Source organism: Leuciscus leuciscus (genome assembly GCF_965113295.1).
Source record: "Leuciscus leuciscus genome assembly, chromosome: 6".
Taxonomy (NCBI): domain Eukaryota; kingdom Metazoa; phylum Chordata; class Actinopteri; order Cypriniformes; family Leuciscidae; genus Leuciscus; species Leuciscus leuciscus.
Genome location: NC_138730.1, coordinates 24,106,961 through 24,122,041, shown reverse-complemented (window position 1 = coordinate 24,122,041; position 15,081 = coordinate 24,106,961). Strand labels below are relative to the sequence as shown.

Here is a 15,081-nt window from a genome sequence, read left to right as displayed (position 1 = left end):
GGGAAAACTACTTAGAGAATTTATATACCCATAAACTTGTTGAAACCAAACTTCTCAGGATCTGGTTAAAACCACAAGTTTTTCACATGACTGGATGATTTTGCTAAATGCATGTATTCCAGTATCACTAGTAATGTCTTCACAATGTCGTTTGATTATCTAGGTTAATAGACTCAACTGCTAGCATTGTTGGCAATATGCAAATTATGTGGTGTAATCTTGTTAATATCAACAATTACAAAGTAAGTTACATTCATAGCTTAACATACCAACAAGCTGAAGACGACAAAAACATTTTATTCTGAACAGCAAAAATGTTTATAGTGATTTACATTTTTCACATAAATTACCTAAAAAGGTTTATACACAAAAATATCTGAACTGTAAAAAATGGCCTACACAAGTAACAGTTAATGTTTTTTTTTTTTTTTTGCACACGTGGCAAACTTACAGATTTAAGATAAAATTAAAACAGGGTAATAAGTGAAAACCAAAATGTTATCAGAGCGGAAACGGTGTAAACAGGGAGTTATGACATGCATACTGTCTGAACCGCTAAATATCAATAGAACAGGATGTTTTACACAATGACTGATGTGTTGGCATGAGTTAAACTTCTGAATCAAGTAAATATATAGACTTACATTTTTACACATATGCATCATATGTGCACCTTCCAAGGCTCGTGGATGGGACAACAAAAAGTTTGTTCTCAAATTAAAATGGCTTGTTATAAAATCCACAAACATAATTTCAGTTTTTGTAGAGCATAGATCTGTGATGATGACAGATTAAACTCAATGTGAGAAGTATCTGAGGTAAAGGTTGTCTTTTGGAGGTGGGTTCCACTGAAATCTCAACATATTCACCCACCATTCGTACGTTCTTTGACCATGTACAACACCAGCACAATGTAACAATATCTAAAAAGAATTCTGTTCATCAGAACACTGTCTGTGATAAGAATGGATCCTCATTCAGATTAAAACCAGAAGTCCTTACTGATGGCAATATAAAATTTAAACCAAATAACCAAACAATGTACACACAAGTGATATTTCAAGGACTGTGTGTGTGTCCCTGGGTTCATGAGGATGTTTGCATCACTGAAGATTGTGCCTGTGGTACGGTGTTGGAGCAAGAGTCCTTGGGGAAGGAGGTGACTTCCACCATCCCAGCCCCTGTGTGCGGTACAGCGGTATTCATAATGTGCCTCTGTAAATGCTTTATCCAGTCCTCCTGCACTGACAAAGGGCCCTGGAAGACTAGGTCACAAAACCTGCATGTGGAAACAATTACACATTAGATTACAATGATGCAATGACAAATGTGAAAAGAATGGAAAAACAAGAAACAAAACAACTAGACAAATAATTTTACAATATACAACATGCATTACAATATAGATTTCATAATATTCATGTTAAATATATATTTTAATATTATATTAAATATGCATTTATATAGTTGTAACAGAGGTTACCTGCAAGTAAGTCTGTAGATTTCCTCTGGACTGTGTAGCAGCGGGTACATTTTCTTCTTTGACCCAGACCTTGATCTTTGCTTTCTCTGTTTACAGTCATAAGCTGCAATAATGAACAATGCATTTATTAGAAATTACATAAACATATTTCAAAAGCACACCATATGCTTTTAACCTATAACAACATTGAAGGCTTTTCTCAGGTTTTTAATGTTTAGCAAAATATGTTAAAGCACCCATTCCATAGATTACAAATAAAGTCTTACCCTTGTGGTGGCTGGCTCACATGACCAGCCGAATACCACTCACTTTATCTCAGTAACCCTCTATTATTGGGCATTTGATTGTGAAAAAAATAATAACAATCAAATGATAACAATACTTTTACAATGGCATCGTGCAGCAATTACAATCTGATTAACCATCAGGTGTCCGTATAAATCTCTGCCACTAAAAGCACCTGAATTATCCTTGTGATTATTAAAAAAAAATTATATTCAAAGTGTTTACATTACTTAAAGGGTTAGTTCACCCAAAATGTTTTATTCTGTCATGAATTACTCACCCTCATGTCGTTCCAAACCCGCAAGACCTTCGTTCTTCTTTGGAACACAAATGAAGATATTTCTGATGAAATCTGAGAGCTTTCTATCCCTTCATTGACAGCAACGTCATTATTTTGGATACAAAAAGTATTCTCATCGCTTCATAATATTAAGGTTGAACCCCTGCAGTTAAATGGACAGTTTTAACGATGTTTTTACTACCTTTCTGGGCCTTGAAAGTTGCAATGACGTTGCTGTCAATGAAGGGACAGAAAGCTCTCAGATTTCATCAGAAATATCTTAATTTGTGTTCTGAAGATGAACGAAGGTCTTACGGGTTTGGAACGACAAGAGGGTTAGTAATTAATGACAATTTTAATTTTAGGGTGAACTAACCCTTTAAGTTACTTCCATGTTACTTTTTTTATGAGAAATTGGAAGAGTCAAAGCAAAGTTTAGTAAAGGGAGTGAGCATGTGACATGCATTCTGCAAGAAAGTAGAACAAGAAGCCAAATGCAAGTACACAGGTGCATTTACATAGGAGAAAAGAAAGGTGCGTACTAGTTCCATCCAGAAGAGCTTTTTTCTTTCTATGTGCATATGCCCTCAAATGATTGGAGAGACTAACACCACTGTGGAAGGTGGCATTACAGTGCACGCAAACTTTTCTATTGAGTTCACTTTTCTCTGTAACAAAAACACAACACATAAAAATGAAACACTTATAGTCATTATAGATACTGTAATACACTGTTAATGTACTCTTTATGTTCAAACCACTCAAATTCAGGCCTCTCAAAGGATCATTTAGCAGTAGCGATCAGTGTCTATTTGGAGAAGCCTAACATTTGTAATTTACATAAAATTCTACACTAGTGTATAAAAAGTATATAAAGCAGACTAAATTGTATGGCTATAGTGAAAATAAAAGTTATACATTTACATTTGAAATAATTATAGCTACATTTGAAACATTCATTATTGATTAAACAATGAGGGTATAATCCTGTTTAGATAGTTCCACTCAAAATTATAATTTTGACATTACTAAGGGCGCTTTCACACTGGCAGTTTAGTGCGGACCGGGGCACGGTTCGCATGAAAAATCGCTAATGTGAACGCTGTCATCGGACCCGGGTGCGCACTAGAGTACCGAACCCGAGACTACCTGGAGGAGGTGGTCTGAGCTCGGTTGCTCCCGAACCGAGGCGCGGTTCGCGTTAATGTGCAAGCAACACGGACTCGGGTGCGCGCTTGTTCAGGAAGTATAGTATCCCGCGCATGCGTATCACTGTCGATATCATTGTTTCCTCACACACGACAACCATGAGTGGCAGGAGAACGTTGTGGGACACTGAAGAGGTGATGTCTCTCACTATGTTGTGCATAATAGCACCACAAAAACAGACAAATTACAGCTATGCTCAGTCGAGTTGTATTATCCATGCATTTTCCGTGTGCGTTTGCGATGACGTAAGATCACTGCAAACGCACCTGGGTTCGATACAACTAATTGAGTGTGAAACCAGACCAACGCTGCGGGGGGCGCCGGGAACGAGCGCATTCGGGTTCGGGCCGCAGCAAACGAACCCAGTGGAAAAACGCCCTTAGTCCCCCTCATGTTGTTCCAAACCAGTATGCTTGTTCTTTTTCTGCATTTCAAGCATATGGGTTTGGTCAAACATAAGACTGAACAAAGTGTCACAGAATTTCCTTTTTTTTTGTGCAAGAACAGTCCCTTCAAGGAGTGGTTCAGCTTCATTACAGTTGATCAGTGGAACAAATGAAACGTTACCTTCTAGTGAATTTGGCACTGCTTTGAAAGGTTGTATCTCAAGGCCACAGTCTTTGCCTGAAGATAAAAGGAGAGCCTTTCTCGCCATGTGGGATGAGTGCTTTGCTTTGGTCTCTTCATGGGCTCTTCTTTTCTTCAAAATTCCAATCAGATCACTTGGTGGTGAGCCTTTATTAATCTCTATCCTTTTCTTTTCCTCCTTATCTTTATGCCGTTTGACAGTTGAGGCGAAGGTTAGTCCGTTATTCAAACTAATAGGATGGAAAGACTTGGTGGAGCGGCACTTCTTCTCAAGAACCTGTAGCTTCATCTGAAACTGTTTCTTGTCGCGCATCAATTCTTTCAATATGATGACTGGAGATTTGGATGCGGTGGAAGTAGGTTTGCCCAGTCGCTTCAGGTGGCCTCGTACATGATTGGACAGCCCAGTCCTGTTGTCAAACCACTCCCTACAGAGAGGACAGATGAGCTCGGTCTGTTGGCAGTCGGTTGGCAGCTCTGCAGAATGATCAGTCTGGGATGTGTCCTCTGCTGGGATCAGAAAGCAAAAGGGAAACCACAACATGTAATCAGCCTAATTTACAACAAATATTTATTACATTAAAGCCAATTAAATCTGTCCAAACTAAAACTGAAAACATCTAGATTAACCAGCCTGCATGTCAGTTAACTTGCACCACACCGGTTGTGTGGGAATTTTAAACCACGACCATTCCTGACTGTAAACAAATCAAGTACATGTGGCCAGCATGATGGCACCGAAAATCAGCTTGGAGAAGTGAAACATCAGGAACCACACAATAAAAGGTGCTATCACAGGCACAGGTTGTATTTCTCCAATCTTTCCATTTTACAGCTTATATACTAATGGCTTTTCAATTAGAAATTATTATATTCATTCATTTGAATTGTTATAACATCCTAATGATGAGTATGTCTGATTTGAGTGCTTCACACCATACATGAGGCTGGTATTATTATTCTAAATGTGTTGTGGATGGTGCACACATTTATACACCATTTTTATTTTCTTATAGAAATCTTGATGTGTTGATGATAAAGCTATACATACATAAGCACTCTGAAATTTGGACATTGCACCCACAATAAACATCAAATTGTCTACATTTTTAATAAATTATAATTGACCAAATACACAACCAATTTTATGCAATTTGGTATGACAACCTAGGAGGAGTATGAAAAAGTATTGCAGAGAATTCCCTTATTGTAGTACCACTTTCTGGCCAATTATCAGAAAATTTGGTCCACTGCCTCTTGTAGACATACTTTTTATGTACCAAATATCATTATGATAGTCCTTTCAGAAAAATTGGCATACACTATGTTCTGACGTCTATCAACTCATCGCATCTGCTCATCTGCTCGCATCAACTCATCCCTACATACTGGCAATTACCCTACAGCATTCAAGCAGGCTCGGGTTACTCCACTGCTTAAAAAACCAACACTAAACACATCATCTGTAGAGAATTACAGACCTATCTCTCTCCTACCATTCATTGCGAAAACACTTGAAAGAGCTGTTTTCAACCAAGTAACATCCTTCTTGTCTCTGAACAACCAGCTGGATGCCAACCAATCTGGCTTCAAGAAAGGGCATTCAACTGAGACTGCATTACTGTCAGTCACAGAAGCCCTACGGATCGCAAAAGCTGCTTCCAAATCTTCAGTCCTCATTCTCCTGGATCTGTCTGCTGCCTTCGACACTGTGAATCATCAGATCCTTATGTCCAGCCTCTCATCACTGGGCATCACAGGAACTTCACTCCACTGGTTCGAGTCCTATCTCACAGGTAGGTCCTTCAGGGTCGCATGGAGAGGCGAGGTATCCAGAGCACATCAACTGACCACAGGGGTTCCCCAGGGTTCAGTTCTTGGTCCCCTCCTCTTCTCCATCTACACCACATCACTGGGACACATCATACAGGCACACAGTTTCTCCTACCACTGCTATGCTGATGACACACAGCTCTTCCTCTCATTTCAACCAGATGATCCCACAGTAGCTGCACGGATCTCAAGCTGTCTGGCGGACATCTCGACATGGATGAAGGAACATCACCTGCAGCTCAACCTGGCAAAGACTGAGCTTCTCGTCCTCCCTGCCAATCCGTCTCTAAAGCACAACTTCACTATCCAGCTAGAATCATCATCAATCACCCCATCAAGGTCGCTCAGAAATCTTGGAGTAACGTTTGATGACCAGCTGACCTTCACAGATCACATTTCAAAGACAGCTCGATCATGCAGGTTTGCACTGCACAACATCAGGAAGATCAGGCCTTTCCTTACGGAGCATGCAACACAACTTCTCGTCCAGGCCCTGGTCATTTCTAGTCTTGACTACTGCAATGCTCTTCTGGCCGGACTTCCATCATGTGCAACTAAACCTCTACAAATGATTCAGAATGCTGCAGCTCGTCTTGTCTTCAACGAGCCCAAGAGGGCCCACGTCACTCCTCTGTTCATCTCTCTGCACTGGCTACCTCTTGCTGCTCGCATCAAGTTCAAGGCATTGACACTTGCTTACAGATCTATCACAGGCTCAGCTCCCTCCTACTTTCACTCACTCCTACGAGTCTACATCCCTACCAGAAGCCTACGATCGGTCAAAGAGCGGCGTCTCGTGGTTACATCACAGAAAGCCACAAAATCACTTTCCAGAACATTCTCATTCACAGTTCCATGCTGGTGGAACGCTCTCCCCACCCTCATCCGGAATGCAGAATCCCTGACAACATTCAAAAGACAGCTGAAAACCCATCTCTTCCGAGAGCACTTAACCTCATAAAAAAAAATGTCCCTTTCCCTTTAAAACCTCACTTATCGGGCTTATGCTACTCTGAATAATGCCTGAACTTCGTATTTTGAGCACTTCTTGGGTTGTTTTTGCCTCTTCATGATGACTCGCTTAATTTAGTCCTAATTTGTAAGTCGCTTTGGATAAAAGCGTCTGCTAAATGACAAAATGTAAATGTACACCAAGTTTAGTTAATTTTGGTAAAAATATAGGTCAATCAGTAAATCTGGATGACACCTGAAAAATGCATTGGGTTGTACCCGCTAAATGACATTTTCCACACAAAAAACAAACTCTGTAATGGTCTATATTAAACAACTAAACTTTAAATGAGTATCGTTTGTCAGTAAGTTCAGCTGTATGCCTAGCAATACACAAAATATTCTAGAGATGCTCCAAAAGAACAATTCTGGCCGATACTGATAAGCCGATAATTATTTTCATGTTATGGTCGCTAACTGGTAAAACCAGCTGCTAAAATTTCTAGCCTACAATCAAAATGTTATTCTTAAATCTGAAAAAAAGGAAAGTCTCATAATTAAAGATTTTGCTGCATAACTACTACCTAAATTGATTTTAATAACAAATGGAATAGGAAAACAATAAGTCTATCAAGTACAAGAGAAGCATCACCTGTTTTGATTTGTGGCAATTTTCGTCGTCGAACTGGAGGTACTTTGTCAAGAGAAGACACCTTAGCTGCAGATACAGAATGGCGTGCTTTTAGGCCCACTCTGTGCAAATGTCCTCTTATATGATTAGAGAGGCTAATTCCTGACTCAAATACAGCAGGACAGTATGGACAAGCCTTCAGATCTGTCTCAACATCTGAGCTCGCTTCACGCTTTACAGTGGCGATCGACTCTGAGATCTCTTCTTCATTGTATTCATCTTTGACAGAAAACATCCTCAGGGAAGTGTGATTTCTCTTAAAGTGACTAGTTGAGGCAAAAAGACTTGCCTTTGCAGGTGAAGTCTGTTTTCTTACAAAACGTGCATTAGCCTTCTTGTTGATTTCACATTCTTCAGGTCTAAGATCATCATTAGAATCACACATAAAGTCAACGTTGTTGATCAATTCTTTACTCCTCTTGGATGTTTCAGGTTTCTTGAAATTTTGTCTACATTTTGGGAAATCTAAAAGAATATCTTGGCCCTGCATATTGTGGAATGGAGTTGACATTTTCCTTTTGGAAGGTGACTTCTTCAATGTTTGCTTTTCCAAACTTAAATGTGTATAATATGAGTTTCCAACATCTGAACAAGTAACGTTTCCATCAGACTTAAAAGTTCTTTTAGTGTTCCCTTCTTTAGAATGAGCTGATCTTTTCAGACACTTAGAGGGGGACAAACTCGTTCCTGTTCCAGAGTAATTGAGGGAATTGTCAAGAAACTCTGTTGCACTGCTTCCATCAGGATGAGTGTTGCATTCTGAGGCACTCTGGTCACTAGGCTTCTTTCTGGATAAAAGTGTGTGAATTGATTTGTCAAGTCTTGATTGGCTTTGGACACTTTTGTGCGTCCACACCTTTTTCTTTCGTAATAGACCGCACTTCTGATCAGACGACAAGTTTTTGTCTGGTGCACGGAGCTTCACAGACAATTTTGGTGACTTTGCTGTTGGTTTCACACATGAAGTAAGAACTTTGCAAACAGAGGTCGGCTGTTCAGTTAGCGATAGTTCTTCATCACTGCTGTCAAGGGAATGTGAGGACGCCTGTTCTTCATTAAAATGTGGTTGACATGAAGCCTTAACATGATTTCCAATGATGTCTTTAGGTTTTCTTTCAAAAGAACAGGAGTAGGAAATTGGACATGTTGATTTATTGACTTTGCGCTCCTGAAATCCATCTGATTTCCAAACAGTAAGATCAGCACCACTGATGCCATGCTTATGAAGCAAATGGCGTCTCAGTTCAACTTCATTCATTTCAACAAAATCACACTTGTTACAACTATAGTATCGCTTGTCCTTCTCATGAGTCTTAGCGTGTTGCACAAAGGTGTTCGGACAGTTCGTTCCAAAGGTACATTGGGGGCATTGTAACTTTGCATCTTTACCTTCATCTTTAATTTGATGCAACTCGTTTATTTCTTCCATAATTTTCTGTCGCTTGCCCCGGTGAACACTTACGTGATTTAACAGTGAACTATGATCATGGTAACACTGTCCACATTCCTTACATATGAAAGGCTTTGAACTAGTTGTATCTTTATTACCTGTACTTTGTCTGTTTTCTAGCGATTTCTCTTTAAAACCACTGTTACGCTGAAAAAAAGATGGTTCCTCCCTAGAGTCTGATGGCAAAGTTTCTTTAATCAATCCCATCTTTTGAGTCTTGCTAATAGGTTTTTTAGCTGGTTTGGGAAACAGGTGTTTGACTGCCTCAGCAGCTCCATTTAAATACTTGGTATGTTTTACAATGGGTGACTTTAATTTGGATGGTTTTCTTGGAGAACGCGTCTTCTTAACAGGACTGCACTCTGTCCGGCTTCCTTCACCTGGGTGATCTTTTTTTGAATCAAAATTCAAATCAGAGTATAGGTCCTCTGAAGGATCGACTTTTAAGACCAATTTTTCTTTACGTTTTCTTCTTTTACGGCCGATTGGTGACGGAACTCGTCTTTTATGGTTGATGGGTGAAGGGACGGGGGACAGTTTTTCCTCCATTTCTAGACCGTTATCATCATCCCACAGGAACTTCATGAATTCCCTTTGGGGATTCCAGCTAAGGTCATTTCCATCATCATAATTATCTAATGAACTTTCTGGAGATTCAGTATCAAAGCCCCATATACCCCTATTCTCCACATCCTCCGCAGTCAACGTTTGCCTGATTGTTATTTCCCCCTCTTTTCTGAGTGGATCAGGTCCTTCAAAGTGGACGTTGGTTGTGACAGAATTCTGAGCTTGTAATGATTTGGGAAGGAATACTGGTACATTTTTTGAAATATCTAACAAGATTTCATCTGATATATGGGGTGAGGTGGATCCATTGACGTAAGCAGCCTTGGCTGGTCCATCTGAGCAAATGGAGTCCATAAAACCGACACTGGTCAGGAGGTCTCCTTGGTCACCGAGTAGTGCCATGGTCTCTTGAGGACAATGCACTGATGGACCTGGTGTAGCCCCCTCTGCAGAGAATGTCTCGCTGTTCAAAAGGTCCTGAGAGATTCTTGACATTGAGGTGTCATTCTCCTCTACTTTGGCACTCTCCTTCAAACCAGACATTCCTAGGAGTCCTAAGGACCGTTTCTGGGGACAAAGAAAAAAAAATACAAAACATGAGATGAGCACGAAAATCAATATATAAATGAATTCATGTTAAGTTAGAGATATTAAAAATTAAATAACCCTACAGCAAATGTAGGCTGATTGATCTATTGCATACCGTTCATAGAATTTATTTTAGGATTGGAAAAGGAATAAGTACTTTATATCCTCTCTTGGTTACTATTTCAAGCACTCCAGCAACAGCATTTTACCACATTTTTGGAAACTCTCTGTAAAATTCTACTTAAAGGGTTAGTTCACCTAAACATGAAAATTCTGTCATTAATTCCTCATGTCGTTCCAAACTCGTAACCCCTTATTATACTGCACACGTCTGCGACACATTACGGCTCCGACGAGGTTTTGTTCCCTGCTACATGCACTGCCAACTCACACCAGGAGCATTTCAGAAGCGCAGCAACTGGATTTGCGAGACTACGAGATTAGCCTGTCCGACGTTGTTTTTGTTTAGTTTTTTTGTCTTGATTTTTGGGGTTCTACCATGGGTTAGTTGGCTAAATGGTTATGTTTTGTCCAGTTTAATTGTGTTTATTGTTGTGTTTATTGCTACAGTGTGTCCTATTTTGTTGTGCTGTAGCCTATAGGCAATGTTAATACGCTTAAAAGTCCAGTTATGAACGACATGGATGATACATTTTAGCTTTGTTTTTTTAGTTGTTTAAAATGCATCCTCAATTATCTTGTATCTAAATTTCACATTAGTGCCTGTGCGGCTTGGATGCAGCAACCGTCAAAAATAGACCAGGCACGTATCTTTAGCGAAGCAGCGCGGAGAGCCGCTTCTGGGACACTTCTGAAAAATTCTGTGGCGCGGCTGGTATAAACACAAGCATTGACAGGAGTGGCCACGACGAGTGGTGGCCATGTCGGAGCCGTAATGCGCCAAAGATGTGTGCAGTGTAAATAAGGGGTAATACTTTCGTTCATCTTCGGAACACAAATGAAGATGTTTTTAATGAAATCTGAGAGCTTTCTCTCCCTCCATTGACAGCTATGCAACTACCATTTTCAAGCCCCAGAAAGGTAGTAAAGGCATCATAAAAGTAATCAGTGACTTTTATGAAGCAAAGAGAGTGCTTTGTTGCAAAAACAAACTTTATTTACAAATATTAATCTCCATTTTCCAATGCGCTCATGAGAGCAGCACGACGCATGCGTCCTTGTTGTGTGAACGTGCAGCACTCAAGTAAATTTAAGTTAAACCACTGGCGTTACATGGATTACTTTAGTGATGTCTTTACTACCTTTCTGAATTTTCATTTTTGGGTGAACTAACCCTTTAAAACTATTAAAACACATCTACAGACATCAACATCAGCCATTGTTTGTTGATGAGATCGATCTCACTGAAGAGATCGTAAAATTGTTGCTGCATTTTATTAGCCCACAATATGTTGTTTAAGAAATGTATACAATAGAGTTATATCTGCATAGGCAGTAGATCAATTCTGGTTTTATGTGATGTTGTCACCAAGGTAACATTACATTATCTAGCTATGTTGGTAAGGCTAGATTTTTGTTAAAATGGTGGCAGCTTCAAACATTTCAGCTTCAATATCACTATTGTATATGGCAGTAATAAGATATAGCCTAGTTATTTTCACTGAATAATATTAAACTAAATCACATCTGCTTGTATTACTCTCAAAGTAACTTTGGATCAAATTGAATTTGATATCGTAAACTATTTAAAAATAAACAGATAACTACATATAATTTCTACAATAATAATTAAACATACAGGAAACGCAAACTGAATTCAATGTAAATCTTTCCTACACTTTATGGTAGGGGTGCAACGGATCAAAAAACTCACGGTTCGGATCGTTTCTCGGATCAGAGTCACGGATCGGATCATTTTTCGGATCAGCAAAAAAATTTATTTTTATTTTTTATTAACACTTTTAAATTATTAAATTAAAATATATAAAATCAACTTAAAGTGCACAAGGCATAATATCTTCTTTTTAACATAATTAATGAAAAACAACTTAAAGTGCAACATAAAAAGGCATCTCCTTCCTTTAAACATGGACCAATGCTTTGTGTTTCCACTGTCATATAGGGCTGTCAAAATTGCTCAAAAATGACGTTCGAATATTCCCTCTAAAAAACACATATTCGAATTATTCGAACATCTGGTTGCGCATTTTGTCAATGACGCGAATTAGGCCTATGTCAATAACAGGACAAATTAATACAAAGAGACATAACTACTTGTATATGTAGTTCATTTAAGTTTAAACATATTTGACAACGTTACCTTGCTCGCTCGCACTCGCAGGCACTCTTTCTCTCTCTCTCTCGCCGTCACCCATGCTGCGTTCACACCAAACGCGAATAGAGCGTCTGGCGCGAGTGATTTCAATGTGTGAAGTCAATGTAAAGACGCGTTTACGCACGTCTGGAGGTTTTGCGGCGCGAATGAGGCGTCACGCTCTCTGCGGTTCATAACGCTCGCCATAACCACGCTGTGTGTGGACTGAACATGCGCACAGCTTTTTTTTCATAAATCAATCCGCGGATCACGTGAGTGCCGAACCGAAGATATTGATCCGAACGGATCACGGATCAATGATGATCCGTTGCACCACTACTTTATGGACTTAACAGTGCATGGGTAACAAAGTCTATGTTCAATGTTAAAGGGATAGTTCACTTTGAAATTAATTTTTGGTATGTTTTAGCTTACCTCAAGGGCATCCAAGATGTAGGTGTCTTTTTTTCCGTTGTAGTTTCAATTTTGATATTTTCAGGTCAAACCGTTCTTGTCTGTCAGTCATAATGCAGGTCTATGGTCATTATCTCAAAACACATGCACAGAGTCCAAATTAAAACAATTCCCCGTCGTCCAAATTAAACAATTCCCCATCGTAAGTACACATTGATGGCCTAAGACACGAAACGAGCGGTTTGTGTGAGAAAACGAACAGTATTTATATCGTTTTTACCACGTATACGCAGCCATGTCGAAGTGATCTGATCTGACGTGTGCGCAGACTGGTGCATAGATATATACACTAGATGTCGCCTTAAAGACATTCGTTCAATGAACTGCCGTAGACAAGGCGACATCTAGTGTGTATATATCTATGCACCAGTCTGCGTACACGTCAGATCAGATCACTTCAACATGGCTGCGTATAAGTGGTAAAAACGATATAAATACTGTTCGTTTTCTCACACAAACCGCTCGTTTCGTGTCTTAGGCCATCAATGTGTACATACGATGGGGAATTGTTTAATTTGGACGACGGGGAATTGTTTTAATTTGGACTCTGTGCTTGTGTTTTGAGATAATGACCATAGACCTGCATTATGACTGACAGACAAGAACGGTTTGACCTAAAAATATCAAAATTGAAACTACTGCGGAAAAAGAGACACCTACATCTTGGATGCCCTTGAGGTAAGCTAAAACATACCAAAAATTAATTTCAAAGTGAACTATCCCTTTAATGGAATCTTATCTAAATTATTGACTGTTCACACTGTGTATTGCAACTGTTCATATCTGATTTGTCCTGTGTGGTGCTCTTTCGTTTTCCTTTCCTTTCCTTGGTTGCGTTGGCATACGCAAACGACAACAAAACGGTTACCTTTAACGTGGTGAGAGAAAGTGACAAACTACGCAAAATCCAAACCGAGCGGTCAGACTGAAACAGATTTCCAGAAATGCGATTTGAATAGCCTAGGACTTCAAATCACATATGAATGCAGCTCAAAACGGATTAGTAAAAATTGCATTTCATGTGATTTTTTTTTGCTGCTAACACTTACTAAATACAATTAGATTCCAATCGGATATGCACAAAAATCGGGTTAGGAGTCAGGACTGACAGTCTGAATGAGGCTAAATATGTTTTTGCCATTCACATTTGTACATGATAGTTTTGCTCATGGGTGATGAACAACCATCATAACTGGACTTAGTCATAACTGTATTTAACTTAAACATATATTATGCTATTACATAAGTGCACTACCAGGTTACTACAAAAAATTCTACTACTATTATTAATAAAAAACATTATTTCTGTAGCTATAGCTACTCTTGACAGCTGGTTAACAATATAATTAAAATTCAAAGAAAATTTCAACATGTATATGTTTAGTAAGCCAATCCATTCCTATTGTACATGCATTTTTGTGGTAAGCACCCCTAACTGGTTGGTCTTGGATGCTTAAATTGATAGTGGAAATGACACATACAAATAGGCAGAGTTTTAGCTTAATACTATAATAACATTAGAGTGTGCATTATAAATTGTGGCTGATACAGAGTAGGAACAGGGACACCACTACACTGTGCACACAAGATATAGGAAGGAATTCACTTTGCTTATGTGCATTATAACACACTGTATAAATAAAATATAAAACACCTGACAACAATGTACAAAGAATCACCAACAGATAACGGGAAATCACTACAGTCTCTTCTCTTTATGTGACAACGTTATGCAAAATCACATGCTCTCAGAAAATAATCTTTAGGAAACCATCTGTGCCTAAATGTATAAATAACACATGAATAGTTTAAATAACACGTTAAAAGTTTTAACAGTTGTCATGATATATAACTGTTGTGATGCAATTCTTAAACAGCACATTATATCTTTCTGGATCAAGTTCTGTATATTGCATAATTAGTGGTTCACAAAACAGCAAATGCCTTCAACCCTGCAACCAATTTACTCACAAACAGTCATTTTTAATCATTCAAACTGGCAGTGCAAATCGAGAATTACGTGCATTAATAACTTGAAATATATTTCTGACATCTTTCTGTAAAGGCATTGCTGTTACTACATGAGAGTGTGCTATGAGAGTGTGCTAGCAAGGTAGCAATCAAGCCCATTATGTTCAACATCAAGCTTAAAAACACTTGCCCGTAGAAGAATGTTGGGGACACTTTGATAGTTTCACCTTTCAATGTTGTTGGCAAATGAATTTTAGCCTACCTTTCTGCAGGTGCGATTGTGGACAATAAAACTGAACTGAAATCATTTCATTTTTGCTCGCTCAAGCTTTCCATCTATTGCGAAGCCGCCATATTTGCTCGATGGTCCACAGACAAAGGCATCGCACCTCATTGAGGGGGACTCCAAAAACTTGACAAAATGTATTTTAAAAAG

At 39.0% G+C, this 15,081-nt stretch overlaps 1 protein-coding gene across 2 annotated transcripts; it reads right to left on the bottom strand.

Moving 5' to 3' along the window:
• Positions 1 to 277: 277 nt before the first annotated feature.
• znf644a (zinc finger protein 644a) lies at positions 278 to 15,049 on the bottom strand. Of its 2 annotated transcripts, none has more exons than XM_082171964.1 (6): positions 14,908 to 15,049; positions 7,282 to 9,904; positions 3,825 to 4,355; positions 2,591 to 2,716; positions 1,484 to 1,586; positions 278 to 1,279 (listed from the first exon to the last, which is right to left on the bottom strand). In XM_082171964.1, the coding sequence occupies exons 2-6, from the start codon at positions 9,878 to 9,880 to the stop codon at positions 1,087 to 1,089; spliced, it is 3,552 nt and encodes a 1,183-aa protein (XP_082028090.1). In that variant the 5' UTR covers positions 9,881 to 9,904; positions 14,908 to 15,049; the 3' UTR covers positions 278 to 1,086. The 2 variants fall into 2 exon arrangements, with proteins under 2 accessions (XP_082028090.1, XP_082028091.1); XM_082171965.1 differs by having other exon boundaries at positions 3,825 to 4,352; positions 14,908 to 15,048.
• Between the last annotated feature and the right edge of the window lie 32 nt (positions 15,050 to 15,081).

What these genes read in the sequence shown, in the direction of transcription:
- znf644a (XM_082171964.1), bottom strand. Translation starts at nt 9,880, where the DNA reads ATGTCTGGTTTGAAGGAGAGTGCCAAAGTAGAGGAGAATGACACCTCA. An exon ending in ATTGCCACAAATCAAAACAG is followed by an intron (nt 4,356 to 7,281) that starts GTGATGCTTCTC and finishes TTCTGATCCCAG; the next exon opens with CAGAGGACACATCCCAGACT. An exon ending in ATCTACAGACTTACTTGCAG is followed by an intron (nt 1,280 to 1,483) that starts GTAACCTCTGTT and finishes TTCCACATGCAG; the next exon opens with GTTTTGTGACCTAGTCTTCC.